This window comes from Hyaena hyaena, unplaced genomic scaffold, assembly GCF_003009895.1.
Source record: "Hyaena hyaena isolate Hyena2069 unplaced genomic scaffold, ASM300989v1 scaffold_3, whole genome shotgun sequence".
NCBI lineage: Eukaryota > Metazoa > Chordata > Mammalia > Carnivora > Hyaenidae > Hyaena > Hyaena hyaena.
The window spans coordinates 762362-783873 of NW_024080635.1; the positions used below are offsets into that span (position 1 = coordinate 762362).

At 47.8% G+C, this 21512-nt stretch overlaps 1 protein-coding gene across 1 annotated transcript in view; it reads left to right on the forward strand.

Moving 5' to 3' along the window:
• Window positions 1-21512, forward strand: part of CSMD2 (CUB and Sushi multiple domains 2) — a 597675-nt gene that overhangs the window by 413093 nt on the left and 163070 nt on the right. Inside the window, exons 24-25 of the mRNA XM_039231736.1 lie at window positions 1091-1282; window positions 6131-6257. Of these exons, the coding sequence (XP_039087667.1) occupies window positions 1091-1282; window positions 6131-6257 (319 nt within the window). The remainder of the gene's footprint in view (window positions 1-1090; window positions 1283-6130; window positions 6258-21512) is intronic.

A 21512-nucleotide genomic window follows, 5' to 3' on the forward strand; every position in this document is an offset into this window, starting at 1 on the left:
CAACTGTTAAAAAGGAATAAAGCACTGCTCCATGCTACAGCGTGGATGAACCTTGAAAACTAAGTGAAAGAAACCAGTCACAAAAGGCTGCATGTTGTATGGTCTATATGAACTGTCCAGAATAGATGGTCCATAGAGATGGAAAGGAAATTGGTGACTGCCAAGGACTAAGAAGGTTGGGGGGCAGGAATGTGGATAGGGCTTCTCTAGAAGTGATGGAAAGATCCTAAAGTGGATTGTGATGAGAGTTACACAACCCTGAGAATACACTAAAAGACACCGCACTGAACACTTCAGATGGGCGAATGTTCAGTATGTGAATTATATCTCAATAAAGCTGCTAGGAAAAAAACAACAACAACTCGGTTCACCCAAGATTCCTGTCACCTGGGCTCCTGGCCATCAGGCATAGGGGTCTACGCCTGTTACAGCCAGCAGAAGCGGATTAAATAGAGTCACATGTGAACTCCGTCTCTATCATCTGAGAATGTGTGACTTTGGCACCATTTATTGAACGTGGTCGATGTTCTCAGTTATAAAATGCAGATAATTACACCTCCCTATAAGACTCCTGTGGGTAACAAACGAGAGCTAACACATGTAACGCGCCAAATAGTAGGTGCTTGTAGAGATGCTCTGCATAAGCCTTCTCCACCCTCTCTCAACAGAGTGCATTTAAGCCGGACATAATTGAACTTTGAAATATGCATTTGAAGGGACGTTTCCATATTATACTATCCCATCAGAATGTCTCAGTGAGCAAAATGGAAAGAGCAGCCTTGCTAACAAAATGCTACGGGGGTCAAACAAAGGAAATAGGAAACCCAGACCTTCTGTCTGAAAACTATTAAAGGCTGTCCTGGGAGAAATAACTGAAACCATTCATGTGCAGCAGCAGGGAGGGAGTTCTCCACGCTACACCTCTCCTGAGCACAGCAGCATGGCGGGCCCAGAGCAGTGAGGCCATCAGAGGCCAGAGGCACGTGCCTGCAGGCTTCCTTGAGGACACAGGCTTCAAATTGAGGGAGGAAAGGGAATGTGGTTTCAGCCACGCTGAGCCTTGCTTACCCCATCTCTCTCTCTTCGGCAGGTTTTGAACTCATCAAGTGTGAGGATCCAGGAACCCCGCAATTTGGCTACAAGGTTCATGATGGAGGCCATTTTGCAGGAAGCTCTGTGTCCTTCAGCTGTGACCCTGGATACAGCCTGCGGGGCAGTGAGGAGCTGCTGTGTCTTAGTGGGGAGCGCAGAACCTGGGACCGGCCTCTCCCCACCTGTGTCGGTAGGAGACCTCTTGCTCTCTGAGTGACCCCGTGGGTCCCCCTAACTCTGGGCTCCCAGCTCTGGTCTCATGAAGCCTCTCTCGTTGGACCCCACACCAGTGCCTTGGGTGCTACTCCTGCTCACAGGAGTCCTCACTCGCTCTGCCCCCCCTTCTCCATTTCCTCACTTTCACACCTCATTACACCCATGTTGCAACAGCTCAGTCAGGTGGGTGGCAAGCCATCATTGTCACACATTTAGCCAAGTGGGACCACAGCCAAGTCATGCCCTGGGAACTTTAGCCTGGGTTCCCCGGGTTCCTGCAACACCCAGACTCAAACAAGCCTCTGACTCATTCTGGGCCTCAGTTTCCCCATCGGCAAAATGAGGCTTATGCTTCCTTTACTGGAGAAAGTTGGAAGAAAGAGTAAGATAATGACCTAGCACCTACCACATTCTTGAGAAAGAATATGATAATGAGCCAGCACCTTCCTAAGCCTTTGGTGCTTCCAGAATCTTGTCAGCAGAGGCTCCCTCCAAGCTTTCTCCATGTGGCAAAGGATGAGAGCAGTCTGGTCCAGGGTAGGATATGAAGCAGGCAGAACCTGTCGTTTGGTCCATCTGGCCTTTTCGTCTCTCACCACCCACCTCACTGCACCTGTTCCCCTCCCTGCTGAACAAGACTCCCACCGCACTGCTTTGTCCCACTTCCCCATCCCCAAACAGGGCCTCCCCCCCTCCCCTTCCCCTTGTGCCACAACCTCAGCATGCCTGTGCAGCGCTGGCCAATCCTATAGGGACAAAACATCCACTGGGAAAACATTTAAGTACCTACCAAGCGCCACACACCAGAATTGGCGCAGCTATGTGCTTGGGTATGCAGAGGCAGAGAAATAAACAAAGAATAAAGTATTTTCCCTGCCCTTGGGGAGCCCATAGCAAATAGACACATAAACAGATAATTATAATATAAGCACTGTGCAAAAGAGTTACGGGCAAAGTGCTGGAGAGATACAAGGAAGTTTTGCACAGACTCAAAAGGATGGGTAAGAATTCACCAGCAGGAGGGGGAGTGGAGGGTGGGCTTCTAGCCTGAGCATGTGTGAGTGCTGAAGGTGTGACCCAGCATGGTAGACAGTGGTAATGGCCAGTACTTTTCCCCTAGACAACTTCATTTTAACAGGACTTTCAGGACTGTTGCACAACAGAGGGTCTAAAAGAGAAGATGTTCAACCTGACAGTGGACAGACCCGCATGGCGACCTCTAAGTAGCCTCTCCCTTTGCCCTCTAAGGTTGAGCCAGTCTGCAGGCATGCCCCATCCCTTTCTCCCTGCATCCCTGCTTTTGTCCCCTTCTTTCCTTCATGTGCCAGCACCTATGCTGGGCACTAGGAACACTGAGGAGGGCAGATCCCAGACCAGCGAGGTGGGGGACATATGCATAAATGGATGACAGTATAATGCCACAAGCAAGCTAGAGCAGGTGAAATGTGAAAGATTATTCACATTACAAGACAGTTGCTTTGTAGAAAGGATTCACTGTAAGGTTCTTTTGAATATCAGATGTGCCAGTTGGACTGAACTTAGCAGATCCATTCAAGCAGTGCTGGCAAGAATACTTAAACTTTGAACCTCAGAGGTTTTCCCCATGGAGACTCCCTCGGCCCCACGTAGAGGAGTGAGGCTGTGTATTTGGGACTGCGGGTGTATATTTTTACATATGTCATGTTGTGATGGACTTTATCACAGTCTAGCAGAGATGACCACAGTAGTTTAAGACATCACAGAAGCTTTCTGGGTTGATGAGTGGGTGCTACAGCCAAGGCTCTAAGGATGAGAAGAAGGGGGAAGACCAGAAAGAACAGAGTCTCGTGTTTTCAATGAGTCTGAAGCATGCCAGCCTCTTGGCTCCTCCCACCCACATGTCAGCCCCCAGATGTTGTGTCCGCGAAGAAAGGAGCCGTAGTGTCCGTGAGGAAAAGCCTCCACTGTGCTGCCTCCAAACACAGGATGGGCTTCTCCATCTGGAATATGGAAGGAAGCTCTAGCCAAGGGCATGGATAAGGTCTTGCCACCTCTCCACTACCTCCCCTATTTGTGGGGCCAGATAGCCTTCCTCCCCACAGCTCGTAGTCTGTCCTTGCCCACACCCACTCTCCAGTGGGGCCCATTCAGCCATGCATACTTCAAGCACTTCCAGTCCCAACAGCATACAGGGGGGCTCACAGCAAGGCGTGAGCAAAGGATCCAGTCTCGTGAGCAGGCTTACTGGCAGATCGCCTCCTCCACAACCCTGCCATAGTGGTCCCAAATGAACTCAAGGGGCCCATGAAATGCTTAATGAAGGTGAAGGCCAGTCTTCTATCTGCAACCTTGAAACCATTTTCTCCTGTTTCTTCTAGAATTTTGTGTAGTCAATCATTCCCTTTCCTAAAACACTCTGCAATAAATCTCCTCCTCTTCATTTTCACTCATGCTCCCTTGACTCAGACCCTTATAGTAATTTTCCTGGAAGGCAGCAAATGTCTCATTCATTTGATCATCCATGGATCTCTCCATTCAATAAACACTAAAACATCTGTAACATGCCAGGCACTATAGCAGCACTGGATATGCAAATACAAGTAAGACAAGGTCCCTGCCGCCAAGGCATTTAGAGTTTTGTGAAGGAGATAGATGTGACTATAACATGGTTGTGACAAAAAACAAAAAACCTGCTCACGTTAAAATGGAGACACAAAGGAAGACAGTGGCAATTGTACCTGGGAGGGGATGGGTCACAAAGGTCTCTGGGGAAGATGTTTTCAGGTTGTCAGTCCACGTGGAGGCATGAAGAAGCCTCATATTCCTGGCTTCTAGTGTTTATGAGGTTTGGCTAGACTGAGGGGAGTCAGGAGGGAACCCAAGAGGCCAAAGGGAGCCCCTCTGTGGCTTAGACCTCATTCTGGGAAGGAAGGTTTGAAGCAAGCAGTGACCCAGTCAGTTTGCATTCTAGAAAGGTCCCTCTGGTGGCACTGCTGGGGGTGGGCAACTGTGCCACCCTAGAAATGGCCAGGGCCTAGGCCAGGACTCTAGCCACAAAGCCGAGGGGAGGTCAATGTGACAAGCACCCCAGAGGTTCAGGGGCTGGGTCTCGGAGGCAGATCAGATGTGGAGAGGAAGAAGGCCAGAGGACCACCAGCTTCTGACCTAGGGGACTAAGTGCTCTGACGGGGAGTGTAGACCTGGTCCCCTGAGTCCAATTCCACCCTCCGTGCCCCACAGACTGCCACCCAAGTGCACTTCCTCATGTGTAAAGTTCACTGGCGTGTATGGTGACCAGTTCTTCCCAGGAGGGTCCCCAGCCTCCTGCGCAGCATGTTTGGATGTCTGACGCTTGGCCAGCTCTGCGGCCTTGTCTCCCCCGTCATCCCCTGTCACCCCAGCCTGCCACACCGTGGCCCACTTCCAGGACGTTTGCCCTTTCTCTTCTCCATCTGCGGCGTCTTCTCCCTGCTGTTTCCCCCATGCCACCCTGCTCCTCCTCACGACTCCCCCGCCCCGTGCTGGGGGAGGTAGCCCCCTCTCCTCTGAGCTGTCATCTGCCACAAGTGTGCCTCTGTTGGGGCACACTGTGACTGTCTCTGCTTCTAGACCATTAGCCCTTGGGACACTTGTGTGCCTCTGTGCTCCTGGCACGCTGCACGAAGCTCCTGGCTTCCCTGCTGCTGGGAAGGCACAGGTTCAAGTGTGTACATTGCCGGGGAGGCTTTAAGGAGTTTGGTCGCAGAGTAAACGGTCAGCCCTCCACCCAGGAACCGTTTTGTTAAAATGACTCTATTGAGATGCATGTATGAATTCAAATACCGTACACTTCACCCATTTAAAGCCTATAGCCCAATGCTTTTAGTCTATTCACGGGGTTCCGTCACCAGAATCTGGTTTTAGAACATTTTGTTCACACAAAAGAAGCCCTGTACCCACCATCATCAGTCACTACTCCCCTGCCCATTCCCCCCAGGGCCTGGCAACCACCAGCGTACTTTCTGTCTCTATAGATTTTTCTGTTCTAGACAGTTTATATAAACAGAATCACATAACATATGGCCTTTGGAGCCTGGCTTCTTTCACATAGCACGATGTTTTCAAAGTCCATCCATGCTGTAGCAGGTATCAATCCTTCATTCTTTTTCTTATGACCAAATAACATTCCACCATACAGATGGCACTGTATTTGTGTATCCATTCGTCAGCCGATGGACATTGGGCTGTTTCCATCTTTTAGCTATTATGAATATTCCTGCTATGCGCATGTTTGTGCAAACGTATGTTTTCATTTCTCTTGGGTCTGTGCCTAGTAGTGGAATTCTAGGGTCATATGGTGACTACGTTCAACATTTTGAGGAGCTAGGAAACCGCTTCCCAAAGCAGCTGCACCGTGTTGCATTCCTACCAGCTATGCACCAGGGTTCCAGTCCCTCCACATCCTCACTGACACTTTTTCATGTCTGGCCTTTTGATTACAGCCATCCTGGTGGATATGAGGTTGTCTAGCTCGCTGTGATTTCCATTTGCATTTCCCTGATGACTAATGATGTTGAGCATCTTTTCCTGGGCTTCCTGGCCATATGCATACCTTCTTCAAAGAAATGTCGGTTCAAACGCTTTGCCCATTGTTTAATTGGGCTGTTTATCTTCTCACTGTTAAGTTGTAGGGGTTCTTTGTAGATTGTGGATATAAATCCCATCCAGGGACCTTTCTGTATGCTGTGCTCAGTCACCCAGAGGGCACAAGAGGGGCTTGGGCACACTGACAAGAGGAGCCACTGAGTCACTGCCGGCAGTGCAGGCCACCCCATAAAGCTCACTTTTTTGGGATTTCTTTCAGCTGAGTGTGGAGGGACAGTGAAAGGAGAGGTGTCGGGCCAGGTGCTGTCACCCGGGTATCCGGCTCCCTACGAACACAATCTCAACTGCATCTGGATCATCGAGGCTGAGGCTGGTTGCACCATCGGGTAAGTGTCTGGGCTGGCAAAGGAACCACTGCCCGTGGCTCAGGACGGCCATCACCAGCCTCATCGCCAGGCCACTCAGCCAGCGGCTGGCCCTGCCCACCTCCCCCAAAGGCCCTTGTGATCAGCGGTGGTGGCCGTGCACCCAGGCTTAGGCTGGGGCCCACAGAAATCCTGGAAAGGCCAGTCTCGGCCACCCAGAGCTGCAGTTCAAGTTCAGACAGCCTTCTGGCCTCAATGGCACAGTTCCAGCAGAGTAGCTGAGGGCAGAGCTGGAGGCCATACAGACCCCAGCGTGAATCCCGGCCCTGCCACTTGCCATTTGTAGGACTTTGGGCATAGCCCTTATTCCCTCTGGGTCCCACTGTCTCCTGTGCTGTATCAGTTACAGTAGCAGAGTGTCAGCATAAGGCACTTAAAGAAGACAGCACATGCAGTGCCCCAGCAGAGTCTTCAGAACATAGTAAATATTTAATAATGCTTTTGTGGTTACTTCTCAGACAGTAGTGTCAGCACAGAGCTGTATGATCCCAGACTGCTTGCTGTTCTCAGTCTGAGTTTCCTCATCTGTAAAATGAGGACAAAAATGCTGGTGTTTTAGGGTTGTAGAGGGAGTAATTACAAAAGCCCAGCACAGAGTCTGGTACTTCATATGTACCCCCTCAGAATAGAACTTCCTTTCCATACAAGCATCTGATCAGCAGGAATTACTCCTGGGCATTACAAAGAGTTGGAGAAGAAAGGAACGTTACCATTTACCCAGCACAGAGCCTGGCACGTAGGTCGTCTTATCAATTCTCCACAATAACCCTGTTAGTGCTGATAGTAAGTCCTAATAATAAATAGATGTTCTCATTCCCATTTTATAAACAAGAACACTGAGATCTCAAGACAATGTGCAGTGTGTCAGAATGCACAGTGAGTCAGAAAGCCAGGATATGAACCCAGGTTTTTACAAAACTTTACACAACACAACTTTTTACAAAACTTTACACTGGTGGCCAAGCTGGACCTTGAGCTATGGTTCAAATGAGCTGTGCGGAAAGAAGCAGGTTAGAGGGGCAGGATGAGCAGAGGTCTGGAAGGAGGACCGAGGAGACAGCTGGCTGGAGAGGCATGTGGTCAAGGAATAGGAGGCGGAGAGGGTTGGAGCATGGCCTGGCCATGGGAGATCTTAAATGCCAATAGACAAGAGGGAGGTTGGTAGGTTCTTAAGCAGGCTTGTCCCACTGGGGCTGTTTCCAGTGGAGAGAGCTCACGGGAAGAAAACCAGTCAGGAGTCTATTGCAGTGACCCAGGAATGAAGGGTTGAGGATGTGCGATAGTGGGGAGTCAAGGCAAGGAGAAGCATAGCTAGAAAAGATCCTTCCCTAGAGAGTTTTCAGTTAAGGGGAACTGGCTGAACGGACACATTGCTGCAAGAGGTACATACAGATATTTGTGTACTTGCAGATGTACATAGGGCCTTAGACTCCATTCAATTAAAATTAAAGTGCATAACGTGTTTGCTCTGTGCAAGTTTTTGAACTAAAACCTGTGCAAAACAAGGTCAGCAGAGCTCTTAGGGGTTTTTCACTATTAGGGGGACAAGTTAAGTATACAAATTCAACTTGTACATTTCCGCTGGAAGAAGCTTCTGGAAGCACACCTGGTCAGCTCACCTGCTACCGGGAAACCTTCCATGGCACTAATGCTCACAGAAGCCAAACATCTTATCCTGGTTTTCAAAGGCTCCAGAGCCTCATCCTACCTGCCCGACTTTATTTCCCTCCCTTTCCCTTCAGTGACATCCCGGCAAAGCCAAACTGCTGGGCTCCTGTGCGTATCTGCAGTCATGGCCTCGCTCTGTGCCTGTTTCCACTCTGCCCTCCCTGGAATGCCCCCCTTGCTCCAAAGGCTTATGTCTGAAATTTCCCATCCTTCAAAGTCAAGTGCATGTGTCTGCTCACGCAGGAAGTCTTCCCGATCCCCTCTCCCGGGCTCCTGGGAGTCGTGTCTCCCTCTTCTGAACTCGCATTGCCCACGGCCCGCGTTTCCCTCATGACACTGACTGCTTTTGCCCTGTATTTGTGCTTCTGCTTCACCTTCCCAGCCGAGCTGTGGTCTCTGCCAAATTCATTTCTGCAAGTGTCTCAGCTCTCAGCACGGTACCCCCAGCACCTGGCTCCACAAATGTCAAGGGATGGATGGATGGATGGATGGATGAGGCAGGACTCAAGTACAAAAAAGAATTATATGAGTAGTAGATCCATGAGAGCCCTTCAGTAACTGTTAAATGAACAATGAGTGAATCAGGAGCATAATGATTCTTACTTTAGTGTACATGTGTGCAAATCAGGAGGCTTTACTACCTTGGAACATCATTCATTCCTTTATTCATTCATTCATATAATAACCAGCTGCCTGTTTAACACATGGCATTGTCTGGGCAAGGTGCTGGCATTGCATATGTGAATGAGACCCAGACACTGTTGGCAAAGAGGAGACACGTGTATGCACAGTAAGATGAAGGGATAGAGAGAGGTGGAGGGATGGGGGGGTGGGTAAGGAGTGAAAGACAGGACAGACCAGAGATGCTGTCCTGGAAAAGGTGACACAAAAGCTGAAGGATGGAGCAGAAGTTGCCAGGTGGCCAGGGAGGAAGGCTGGTGGGAGGGGGAGGGCCTTCTAGACAGAGGAAATGACATGATGTGGTCAGGTGCAAGGGCTGGAGCATCAGCTGCTATTTTGTGGCAGGAGGCAGTGGTGGGAGATAACGCTGGTGGAGCAGGCTGCAGCCTGAGCTTGGAGAACCTCAGGGGCCATAAGTCTGGGTTTGGGCTTGTCCTGGCATCCTTGTGGAGAATGGAGTAGCCTGGGGCTAGGAGCCCAGTGAGGAGGCAGTCCTAGATCATGGACGGGATGAGAAGCCTGAACCCTGGCAGTAGCAGTGGAGGTGGAGAAGAAGGGACAAATTCAGGAAACATTGAAGTGTTCACACCAGCTGGTCTCACTCTCCTTAGGAAATATGGAAAGTGCTGTTTCTTCTGGTCCCTCATGTTTTGTTGCATAACATACAATACGGAAAATACACAGAGAAGTGGAAAGACCATCCCGCAAGCACCCGCATGCCTACCACCTAGACCCAACCATTGTGAAGATTCTCCCATATTGGCATTCTCTTTGTTTTTGCCTTTATCTCCTTTTTGCTGAATCACTCGAGAGTACATTGTGGACGTCACGGTACTTCATTCCTAAATACTTGGGCACGCATCCCCTAAAGTGGAGGGCGTGCATCTCCACGACACAGTGGCATTAGCAGACCCAAGACAGACAGCGCGATCCCCAGGAAGGAAGGTTTAGGACGAGGGCTGGAGGACAGAGGGCCCTTGGGGCAGCTGACAGGTGAGCACAAGAAATCGATGATGGGATTCTGGGCAAGGGTGAGGACCGTTGTCACTTACAGGAATGGTGGGCATGGAGTGGGCCGGAGGGGAGACAGGACGACCCCTTCCTGGCCCTCAGGACGAGAAGATCAAGACAAGGACATGAAATGACATAGCGAGGACTATAAAGTCACGGGGGGGTGCTGAATGGGTGTGTGAAGCCCCCACAATGGGGAACAGCAGGGAGAAGGTGAAGGTGGCTACAGTCCTCTCTCTAGAAGTCTTCTGGGAGCCCCACAGCCTCAAGGGAGCTAATGCCGACGGAGCAGAGGAGGGCTTCCAGCTGCACTGAGCACAGCCAAAAGATGGAGATGAGGGACAGGACGCCTTTCCCTCTCTCGTTCAGTCCCCTCACCCAGCTTTCCCTCCCCGACAGTGCGTGGGGCGTCCACACACATCTGTGCTCATGCCCACTGTTTCTCTCTCTCTCCTCTGTCTCCCTCCCCTTCTTCCCCCTTTCTCTCTCTCTCTCTCTCTGTCTCCTCCTCTCCCTCAGTGCTCCCCGCACCCTTCGCTTGACTAACCAGCAGCAAAGTGAAGGGAATTCATGATTAGACCTAAGTAAAACAGACACAAAAATCCGTTTGTGTTTGAGTCCTTATTCAGAATAAGATCCAGTTATTATTTTTATTTTAATGTTTATTTATTTTTGAGAGAGAGAGAGAGACAGAGTGCAGGTGGGGGAGGGGCAGAGAGAGAGAGGGAGACACAGTATCCGAAGCAGGCTCCAGGCTCCAAAGCTGTCAGCATAGAGCCCGACGCAGGGTTGAGTCCACAAACTATGAGATCATGACCAGAGCTGAAGCTGGATGTGTAACTGATTGAGCCACCTAGGCACCCCTAGTCATTATTTTTAAAATGCAAATATCTGTATAGGATGTTTCTACATCCTATAGATAGATACTTGTTTTAAAAATGCAAAATGCAAACAATAAAGAAATTTGTAGAGATCAAAAGTCCCCTTAATCTGACTCTGTTTTCCTCCACACGGCCCACAGAAGATAACCATTGAGGTTGGTTTGTTCCACTCACTCTTTTAGATAGTTTGTATGCTGATAGATGCATAAGGCAAATGCAGCAAGCAAACGTGGTTTCTAAAACAAGATCATCTCTATGCATGGCTCAGTGACTTGCTTTTGATTTACTGTTTAATCCTGTATCATCATATCATTATGTCAATATATAGAGATCAGCCTCATCCTATTTGATGGCTACAGAGAATTCAGTTGGAGGCACAACTATAATGTATTTTTCGACTCCCCTATTAATAAAGTAAATATTTTCAGTTTTTCACTCCAGTGAACATCCTTACACATGAATCTTTGAACAGTTGTCCAATTATTTCCTTAGGATATATTCTTAGAAGGCACATTTAAATGTATGACCTCACATTTCCCTCTGGTTTACTGTGCCCATTTACACATCCACCAAAAGTCTGCCTCCCCACACAGCATCACTAGCTGCTGTCAATCTTGTCACTGTTTCTCAGTTTGATAGACAAAATGATATCTACTGTCTTGGCTGCTTCCAGTTCTCAGTATATTTTTCTTTGGGGCAGGGGCTTTTGGGGGTTTTTTTGGGGGGGTTCCCTACAGAGGACTCAACTGGGTTGATTTTTAAACAGTGTATAATTTCAGTTTAGAATTCTTGTTAACCCCTATTTAAAATGCTTTTAAAACTTACTAAGTGGTGGGGCACCTGGGTGGCTCAGTTCGTTAAGCATCTGACTTGGGCTAGGTCATGACCTCATGGTTCATGAGCTTGAGCCCCACGTCAGGCTCTGTGCTGACAGCTCAGAGCCTGGATCCTGCTTCAGATTCTGTGTCTCTGCCTCTCTCTGCCCCTCCCCTGCTCATGCTCTGTTTCTTTCTCCTTCAAAAACAAATAAATATTAAAAAAAATTTTTTTTAACTTACTAAGTGGTTATATATTTCATATGACCTTTTTTGTTATTTTCCCTGCATTGTGCCCTTTTTACTTTTTGAATTTTTGTCTTATTTATGTTCCATGTATACTTGAAGAAAGTGAAAAAAAGCACAGGGTTTTGTATATTTCTTTTTTTTCAGTTTATTTATTTGAGAGAGAGACAGAGACAGTGCGAGCAGTTGAGGGTGAGAGAGAGAGAGAGAGAGAGAAAGAGAGAGAGAGAGAATCCCAAGCAGGCTCCATGCTGCCAGTGCAGAGCCAGCTGGGGGCTCGAACTCACTGAGATCATGATCTACGCCAAAACCAAGAGTCAGACACTTAACCAACTGAGCCACCCAGGCGCCCCCATATATTTCTTTTCCATCAAACGTAATATGCTTTTTTTTAAATAAACAAAACAGACAACGCTTCTTTATTGTTTTCTTTCATTTTTAACTCTTCCTATTGTTAGCTGATTTGATTTAATTGGCTTTGTTTTTCCTCTAGTGATTTGAAAGTTCTGTATCCTTTTTTTTTATTTATTCTGCCAGCAATCTTGTGTTTTCATTAATTCTGTGTTCAACACTATTCATCTTGCTCTCCTTTATTTTGGAAATCTTGTTGTTTTCATTTTTATTTTAAGGAAGCTATTCTTTTTTGTTTTCAGATTGCCCTTGACAGCTCACTTTTGTTTTTTCCATGTATTATCGTCTTGCATCTCCCTGAGAGTACTATTTATGTTCTGTTTTACAATGCCTCCTATTTTTTCCTGCATTAACTGCATTTTGCAGTTGGGCCATTTGATCTGATTAATCAGCTGAATTCCTCTGAGGATCCAATTCTCTTTACATCCCTGGGCTTCAGTTATTCATTCGATATCGAGTTGTGGCTCAGAGCTGGACTCTGGCACCAGACTGCCCACCACTCTGATGAGCCGTGTAGCTTGGGAAGGTCTTTAAGCAGACACTTGGGCCTCTGTTCTCTTATCTGTAAAACGGTGATTTAAGACAGTACCCATCACCTAAGGTTGCTATGAGGATAAGTGAGTTAACATATCTAAGCACTTAGAACAGTGCCTGGCGTGTAATTCCCAAATGATGAGAAACTCCTCCTGGAAGTGAGTAGGTGGTTGTTCATTTTGCCCAAATGAGACATCTCCTCAACAAAGCAGGTTGTAGGTCACCCCTGAGAGTGCCGGCTGGTAGGCGCCACGCTGCTGGTGCAAACAGGTGTCAAGCAGGCTTCCCCTTGGCATGCCAGATGGGACGCAGTGTGGGAAGACCCACTCCATGGGACCATCCCCAGGGGCACAGACAAGAGAGACCTTGCAGACGCTTCTCCTCAGCCTTCCATAGCCCCAGCCGAGCACTGGAGCTGATCAGAGGGATCTGTGGTCAACCTCACCCCAACAAGCCGGGCAAGGGAGGACAGTAGGTAGTTGCAGGGATCACACTCAGTCCTGGGTGAGGTCCAGGGAGGAAAATGAGCCCTTCTGGGGTGTGCATGACAAGCCTGGGCTGGCAGTCAGATTGTGCCCTGGAACCCAGGGGGCATCTGCAGCATTTGGCAGGTATTTTTTCCCCTGAGTACCAAGAATGGGATGGGCTGGCCAGTGAACTCCATCCAGGCCTGGAAGCCAACAGCAAGAGAGCAGACTGTGAGCTACACACTCCATGTCAGTCTTCCCTATGTGGTCAGTACAAAGAATGTGAAGTTTCATCCCCATGGATGAGACATCTTCTCAGTTTCCAGTGTTCAGTCAGAGTTTTCCTTATTATAATCAGTGGACCAGCTCAGAGGAAAATTGAAGAGAGGGAAGCAAAGCCATCTGCTCTTGATCCTCCCCTCTACCTAACATTTGCCAAACACGTACATCATACCAAATTCTTGATCAGTTATTACTGTCCCCATTTTACAGATAAGACCATTGAGGCCTAGAAAGGGTGAATGTCTCACAGTTACCCAGTGATATGGGTTTCAGACCTGTTCTGTCTAGCTCCAGGCTCTTCGCTCCCCAGTCTGTCATTCTGACCCTGGTTTAGTTCTATTGAACAAAACAAGCATTGAACACTTCCTCTGTGCCAGAGACTGTGCAGTGGGACACACAACAATTAGACTAAAGCCAGTCTGTGTCTTCCAGGGGCTCATATTCTGTAGGAGAAACAGTCAAACAAACAGGTCCCTCCAAGACAAAGGAGAGACTGTATGCGAGTGCAAGCCAAGTTCAGCAATGGAGAAGAGAGAGAGAAAAGGCCTGCCTGGAGGTGTAGAGGCGAGCATTCCAACCGAGGGGAATGAGAGCGAAGGCTCGAGCACAGGGCAAAATATACGGTCTGTCCACAAAAGAGGGCTCCCCTGATGTGGCTGGGGATCGCGTGGGGGAGATGAGGTTGCACGGGTAAAGAGAGCTCTCCACAGGACCCTACAGGCTAAGATGAAGGCTCTAAATGGATTTTTCAGTATAATGAGAAGCCACTGGAATATTCTGAAGACAGTAACGACATTCAGTTCAATTAAAATACTTGGAGCATTTACTCAGTGCCAGGCATTCTGCCAGCTACTGAGGGTATAAATATAAATAAGAAACAGTCTTTTCCCTTGAAAGTCTCAGTCATATAGATAGAAATTTCATCAGTTAGGAATGTAAGTAGCAAAACTGACTAAAGCTGGCTTCAACAGAGGGAGGTTCACTTTCCTCTTGGAACGAGGATCTGAAGGTCCTGTCTAAAGCCAGGGTGCCGCTCAGGATGCTATTGCCTTTCTCCTTGCTGCGCTGCCCTGAGGCTTTATCCCCATGCTCACCTGGTTAGCTGCTGCAGCTCTACACCTGTGTCTGTGTCACAGTCTAAAAGAAGAGGGGAGAGGACAGGGCATGGAGCTTTCCCCTAGGGAGAGTTTGTGTATTTCTTCAGGAAGAATCACCATCCTTACAGATGGCTGCCTACACTTTATTCATCAGAACTCGCCATGGATGCCTGGCTGGGAAAGTGGGAAATCAATTTAGTTTTGCTGTTACAGTTTCACTAGTAGAGATAGACAAGAGTTTTTGGAAATGGAGTGCAGATAGACTGTCCTACAGGGTCTGCTACAGACTCTAATATAATGTGATAAGTGCTGGGGTAGAAGTTTGTACAAAGCACAACCGAAAAGCATTTGCAAGGATAGTTCCTAATTCCAGGTGGCAGTTGGGGGCAGGATGTTAGAGAGAAGAGGAGCGAGTCTTTGAAAGCATAGTAGTAGTTCACCGTGCAGGGTGGAGGTGGTGTGAAAGCAAGGAAGGGGTGAATGTACAGAACTGCTTCTGGAGGAACCCACTGTCTGGTGTGACATGATGTTATCTCCATTTCTAAAAGAAGGTCACTGGTGGCAATGCTGAGGAGGAATTGGCTGGGAAACCAGGGAGGAGTCTGAGATAACCGTTTGAGAGGTCCTCGTTATATTCAGAAGAAGTGCGCCGTGTTTCTGAGTACAGATCTGGTTAGGCTTGAGAGCTCTGTGTGAGAGACTACATGGAGGTGAAAGGGGAGAAGGGAGAAGAGATGGTCTTCTCCAGATGGGCTTTCCCTAAAGAGATTTGGGGCCCATGGAGAATGGAAATGTTGTTCTGGAAGCTTTGATTTCTGCTCTTAATGCTCATATTTGGCTAATGAGCCTAGTTGGTTGATTTTTAACTGTAGGGATGCTTTTTAACGATTAATGCAAAGGGTGACCTGGAAACTCCATTCTTGGCTGTTGGTCACCAGGAAGGAGGATTACCGAGGAGTGGGGGCCAGGCACAGTTTTGATGAACCAGAACCCCTACCCAGTGGAGCTTATCTTCCTGGGAGGAGCCTGAACGGGACAAAACATCTGGCTGCACGGGAAACCCGGATTCCCTGCCTGCAGTTTCATATCAATCACAGGGCAGCAATCCCCCACTGAATTCAGTGCCATTTCCCTTCAACAGCAAGTGGGCAGCTGGCCCAGAGGAGGCAGAAGGCACCAGAAGTGACGCTTCTGTTCAGAGCTCTTGCCAGGAATCGTGGCCGCAGGTTTAGCAGCTTCCAGAAGGTTTGTTTTTGAGCCATGACAGTGAGTTAAACCTTCAACAGAGAAGGTCCGTGTACTTGCACTGCAAGAGCTGACCTCCTGAAGGAACTGGACAGATAAGCACATACCCAGCAGGGTGTACCTTTGTCAGGCTTAAGTTTTAAACAAATCGGGAAATCATCAAAAGGAGCTCGGAAGTTTTTTGAAGAAGATGTGGATAACCCAGTAGGTGTAAATGTAGATGTAAGCGTGGTGATGCTCTCTGGCAATTTAGTTTTTGTGGATCACCTCTAGAAAAAGAAACACAAATTACTTCAAATCATCCAAGAATAATAATCCAGCAGGGATACACTGGATAGTAGAATTGACTGGTAGACATCAAACTGCCTGTCATTTACCATCCCAAAAAATGAATTCCAGTATTTCTTATAGGGAGAATTCCATTCCACTGAAGAAACATAGACTTTGTTGGACCAGTATAGATCTCCCCCTCCCTCAAAAGATAAGGAAATAAGAAAAAATAAATAAAATGAACTTGTGTGATGCCACTTAACACATACCATTCTTGAAAAAGAGCATCATTTCCCTAAAGAAATACAAACATGGGTGCTTCTGGGTGGCTCACTCAGCCTCTGACTTCAGCTTAGGTCATGATCTCATGGTTCATGAGTTCAAGCGCTGTGTCAGGCTCTGTGCTGACAACTCAGAGCCTGGATCCTGCTTCAGATTCTGTGTCTCCCTCTCTCTCTCCCCCTCCCATGCTCACACTCTGTCTCTCTCTCTCTCTCTTTCAAAAATAAACATTAAAATTTTTTAAAAAGAAGTAGAAACTTATTTTCTGAAAAGATTTTGCTATAGTAAACAAAGGAAATGTAAATGGATATATAGATAATATTATCATTTACATATGAGAAGTAGAGATGATCAGTAGCAGAATGTTGGATGATGAAGTAGAGGAGGGGAGATCCTGAGATAAAAGGACAATGATAGAGGCAAGCAAAGAATGAAAAAGAAGCTAAATACACAGTAACCAAAATCTACAAGAGCAGCATTTGCCTTATAAAAAACAAAGGCATTCAGGTAAGAGACAAGCTGGAGGATCTGTCCGAGACTGCAGGGGAAAAATACAAAAATGTGGAAATAAATGAAAGAGAAGTTGCCAAATGCAAAAGACAGAGTACTAGCCAGACAGCACATGTGAAGAACAAGGAGCAAATGGAGAAGGGGGTAATAAAATACAAGCTGTGAGCAAAGCCCCTGAGAAGGGACAGAGGATGGACCAGGGCTAAAGCATCCTTGGTGAATTGAACAGACTCATTGAGTTCCAAGCAAAACTAATTAGATACAACTTGGTGAAAAATCAAACAGTTCCAAGGATAATAAAATCCCTGAACGCCTTTGGGAAAACACACCCACACAGGTAAGCACACCATCATGCCTCCTCAAATAAACAGTCATTTACAAAAAACCCACCACCGCAGTGAATCCAATTCTCCTAAAATCGCTTCCCCTTAGCATCAAAGGCCGAAGCCAGTGGTGTTGTGAGACCCAAGAACCATTGATCCAGCCAGGATATAATATGCACAGAAGACACAGAAAATTGACACTCAGCCTTCTTGAAAAGCTTGCAAAGACATTGCAGCAGGCTGTAGGATGGCCCCCAAAGATACCAGGTTTTAATGACTGGAGCCTGTAAACATCAGCTTACTTGGAAAAAGGATCTTTGCAGCTGTGATTAAATCCAGGCCCTTGAGATGAGGAGGTGATCCTGGATTCTCCGGGTTGGCCCTACATGCAATCACCCGGATATTTATAAGATGGAAGCAGGGGGAGATTTTATACACAAAGAGGAGAAGACAGACACAGAGCCTGGAACGATGGAGCCCCAAGCTAAGGAATGCCAACAGCCACCAGGGACAGAGGGAATTATTTCATTGGAATAGTGTCTATGCCATAATAAGGCTAAAAGTAGTGGATCTTTATGTAACCTAACAAGGAGACATGGAGTGAAATCTGTTGTAAATACAAGAATTTGACAATCATAGGAGACTTTAACACATCTCTTAGTCAAGTAAATTTCTAAAAAATGTTGCACACCCGAAACAAATATAACACTGTATTTTAGTCACACTTCAGTAAAAACAAAGAAAGAGAACAAAGCCAGAATTTTTTTAGATGATTTTACCACTTACTGATTTTACACTATATATCAGTGCCAGGTCCCTTATATGTGATTTCATCTACAATAATCCTTCTAGCAACACTGCTGGACAGATGCCCAGTTACTGCCATTTTACAGACAAGTAAACTGAGGCTCTGCAAGGTCACCCGATGGGCTGTCACAGAATTAGATTTGAAGCTATGTCTCTGACTCCATAGCCACTGGTTTTTTCCACTGTGTCATGCAGCCTCTTCAGGAAGCATGAACCTTTCATTTTACGGAAAACGTCCAGGGCAGGTTCTGGCTAATGATCAGCAGTCACGGAGCCTTCGTTTGTGAGATGGAAACCAGTCCAAGGTCACCCAGCAAGGAAGGGTGGGACACAAGGAATAGCCTAAGTCCCGCATTTGTGCGCTCGCCCCGACATCCCAGAACGCCACCACTGCGGCTTCTTCAGTGACCAGAAGCTCAGGTTTATTCTCTCGCTTGTGGAAGTAACAAAAGAATCTTTTTTTCTACTGAATACCAGCTGTGGCCCCAGGAAAGAAGACCCTTTCATTTCACTCTAGACACCAATGCTTGCTTTGGGCTTTGGTCTGTCTTCTCTGCTTTTGCTCTTTGGATGGTGGGATGATTTAATTATTATTGTCTGCTATTATGATCATGGTTTAATTGTTGGTTTGCAGCTTCGTGGCTCAGAAGGGGGCATTTTATAAAACAAGTGTTATTTTCTTATTGTCGTTTCCAATGTCACTGAGGATAATTTAGGCTGCCTTCTCATTTGGGGGCAGGAGTGATTTCTGACCTCCTTCCCCCCGTAGCAGCTGTTCGTTTGTGTGCCGTTTTCCCTTGTTGTAAAGAGATCCGCAGTTAGAACTCCTATATGTGTGGCATCCATTTCTTCATGGAATGAACAGTTGCTGGGGAGTACCCAAGTCCCTTTCACATTCTGGGGCCCAGTCAGAAGGCAGGTGAAATCAACATGTCAAGATGTTATGGATTTTTTTTTCGTTTTTGTGTATCTTTCTAATGTGCAACAGATACAGATGAACCACTTGTAAGCAGTCGGGCATGCAGTATCCAAAAAAAACAAAACAAAACAAAACAAAACCCGTGTGTCCACATTTCCTTGGGACTGTGAGAACTGGGGACTGAATCCCAGAAGCAAGATTTGCCTGGGAGGTACAGGCAAAGGCACCTGAGAGGTACAGGCACCTGTAGTGAGAATCCAATGTTCTCCTAGCTTGTTAGATGGAGACTCTGGTAGAAAATCTCTTCCTGCCGTTGAGGCTGAGTGTCATGAACCATACTGCCTCACCAACAAAGGCTAGCTGGGTCTCAGTAGCGGGCCAGTGGGAAGAGGAAAGGGAGCAAGGGCCAGGTGGGAGAGGCACCTGCTACGGGGAGATCGTGGTGGGACTCGGCAGAAACACCACAACAAAAAGGTGTATGGTGATCCTGGACAGGGACAGGCCCCGCAGTCGAGGGTGCCCTGTAGCTGAAGCAGGGGACAGCCAGCTGTGCAATGAAGACCCAGCCCCAGAGAGAGCGGAGCTTCAGGGCACCCCCAGGGAAGTGGGAGAGAGAACCAGACACCCAGGTTGCACCCCAGGCAAACCAGATCCCAGACTTAGGACCCTGAGACCAACTGAAGCCCCTCCTTTGGTGGGAACTGGGCTCCCCGCCCCTGCCCCCGGCCCTGCCCCATCACCGTGGACCAGCTGTCACTAGAAGCACAGGGGCCACACCAGCCTTGCCTTCTACACAGCTTGGATGTATTTGCCATTAGTGCCATTCCTCCGAGACTCTCTCCTCTCTTGACTTCTAGAGCCACACCTTTTTCTGCTTTTTCCTTCTACTTCATAGTCTTAGTCTCCATGGGCTTCTCTTCCCCTGCTCATCCCTAAAGCCAGTGCCCTCCAGACCTCGCTTCTCTGTGCGCGTCTCACGCTGGGCATTGGGCATGCTTGTCCAGACCCACCCAACTGCACCCCATGCTGTTGTCCTTCTGAAGAACCGCTACTTTCCTGGGGTGCCTGTCTCTCCAGACATCCGTGTCTTCGTGCAGGCTCTCTTCCCTCCCTGACATTCCCCTTTCTTCTCACACTCCTTGTCCACCTCCTTCATCTGGATGCACCTATTCATCTGGCCAGACTCAGTTCCGTTGTTCCCTTCTCCAGGGGGCCTTGCCTCACCCCCTCTGCCCAAGGTAGGGGACTCCTCTGTGCGCACCTTCACCATAGTCCTCATCACACCACATTTAGGGGCAGGGACATGCCATATTCCCATCGGTGTCCCCAGTGCCTGGTGTGCTGTCTGCATCTAGTACTTGCTAACCCTTGATTGAATGTGTGACTTTCAGTGTCTGTATAGGTTCAGAGAACCCACAAGGCTGGACTCAGTGAGTGAAGACCGTGGTTGCAGCCTCCTCATGTCTCCTGGGTTTGGAGTAGGCTGCTAGCTCTGGCCTGGAGTCTGTGTGGCTAGTCCTGTCTCTTTGGTGGTGATAGAGCACCAACCATACAGTTGTAAGATCCTGGAGGTGGAGCAGTAAAGAGAGGTGTCAGAACCTCCAGCAATATAGGGGTATCTCCCATAGCACATAGGATTTAAGTTGCCTCTTGCCATGAGACAGGCACTTGACCAGGAAAGTAGGTGAGTTTGGTTGAACTATGAGTGTTCCTGAAAGATGGCGAACAGTTCATTCATTGATTTGACCAAACCAAGAGCTTAGTTTGGGCCAGGCCTGGTGCTGGGTACCAAAGATACAGAGATGAATGATTCATAAGTATAGCAGTTAAGGAGCTTGGTAAGACAGGTAAGTCAGCGGGAGGCTCTGATACAGCAGGAGTATAGAGAGGGAACATCTTTCCAGACTGGGGCCATGAGGAGGATATGGGGAATCCTAGGAGCAGCTCCCCACTGGCTGAGGGGTACCGACTGGTACACATTAGTAAGGTGGTGTGTTAGTTTACTGGGGCTGACCTAACAAATGGAGTGGCTTAAAGCAAGAACGGAAATTTACTTTCTCATAGTTCTAAAGCTTAGAAGTTCAAAATCAAGGTGTCACTATAGCTGAGCTCCCTTTGAACACTCTAGGGAATAATTCGTCCTTCTTCTGGCTTCTGGTAGTTTCCAACAACCTTTGGCATTCCTTGCCTCCTACATGTGTCACTCTAGACTCTGCCTCTGTGTTTGGTTGGTCTTCTCCCCGATGTCCTCTCTGTATCTCTCTATTTAGTTTCCCTCTCCCTTCTCTGATGAAGACATCAGCCACTGAATTTAGGGCCCACCCTAATCCAGTATTGCCTCATCTTAACTTGATTACATCTGCAAGAATGCAGTTATTTCCAATTAAGTTCACATTGATAGGTACAGGGGTTAGAACTTGAGCGTATCTTTTTGGCGGAGATAGCTCAACCCCCTGCAGGTGATGTGAGGGTGGGAAAGATCACCCTGACCCTGGTAGGGAAGGTGGATCAAAAGGGTGGGAGGGAATTTGGATCTGGGAAGGCCGGTTTCACCTTTTTCTTTTAATGTTTACTTATTTTTGAGACAGAGATAGCACATGCACGGAAGGGCAGAGAGAGGGGGACAGAAGATCCAAAGAGGGCTCCACGCTGACAGCAGAGAGCTGGATGAGGGGTTCAAACTCACAAACTGTGAGATCAAGACCTGAGCCAAAGTCAGACGCTCAAACCACTGAGCCACCCAGGTGCCCCCAGTTACACATTTTAT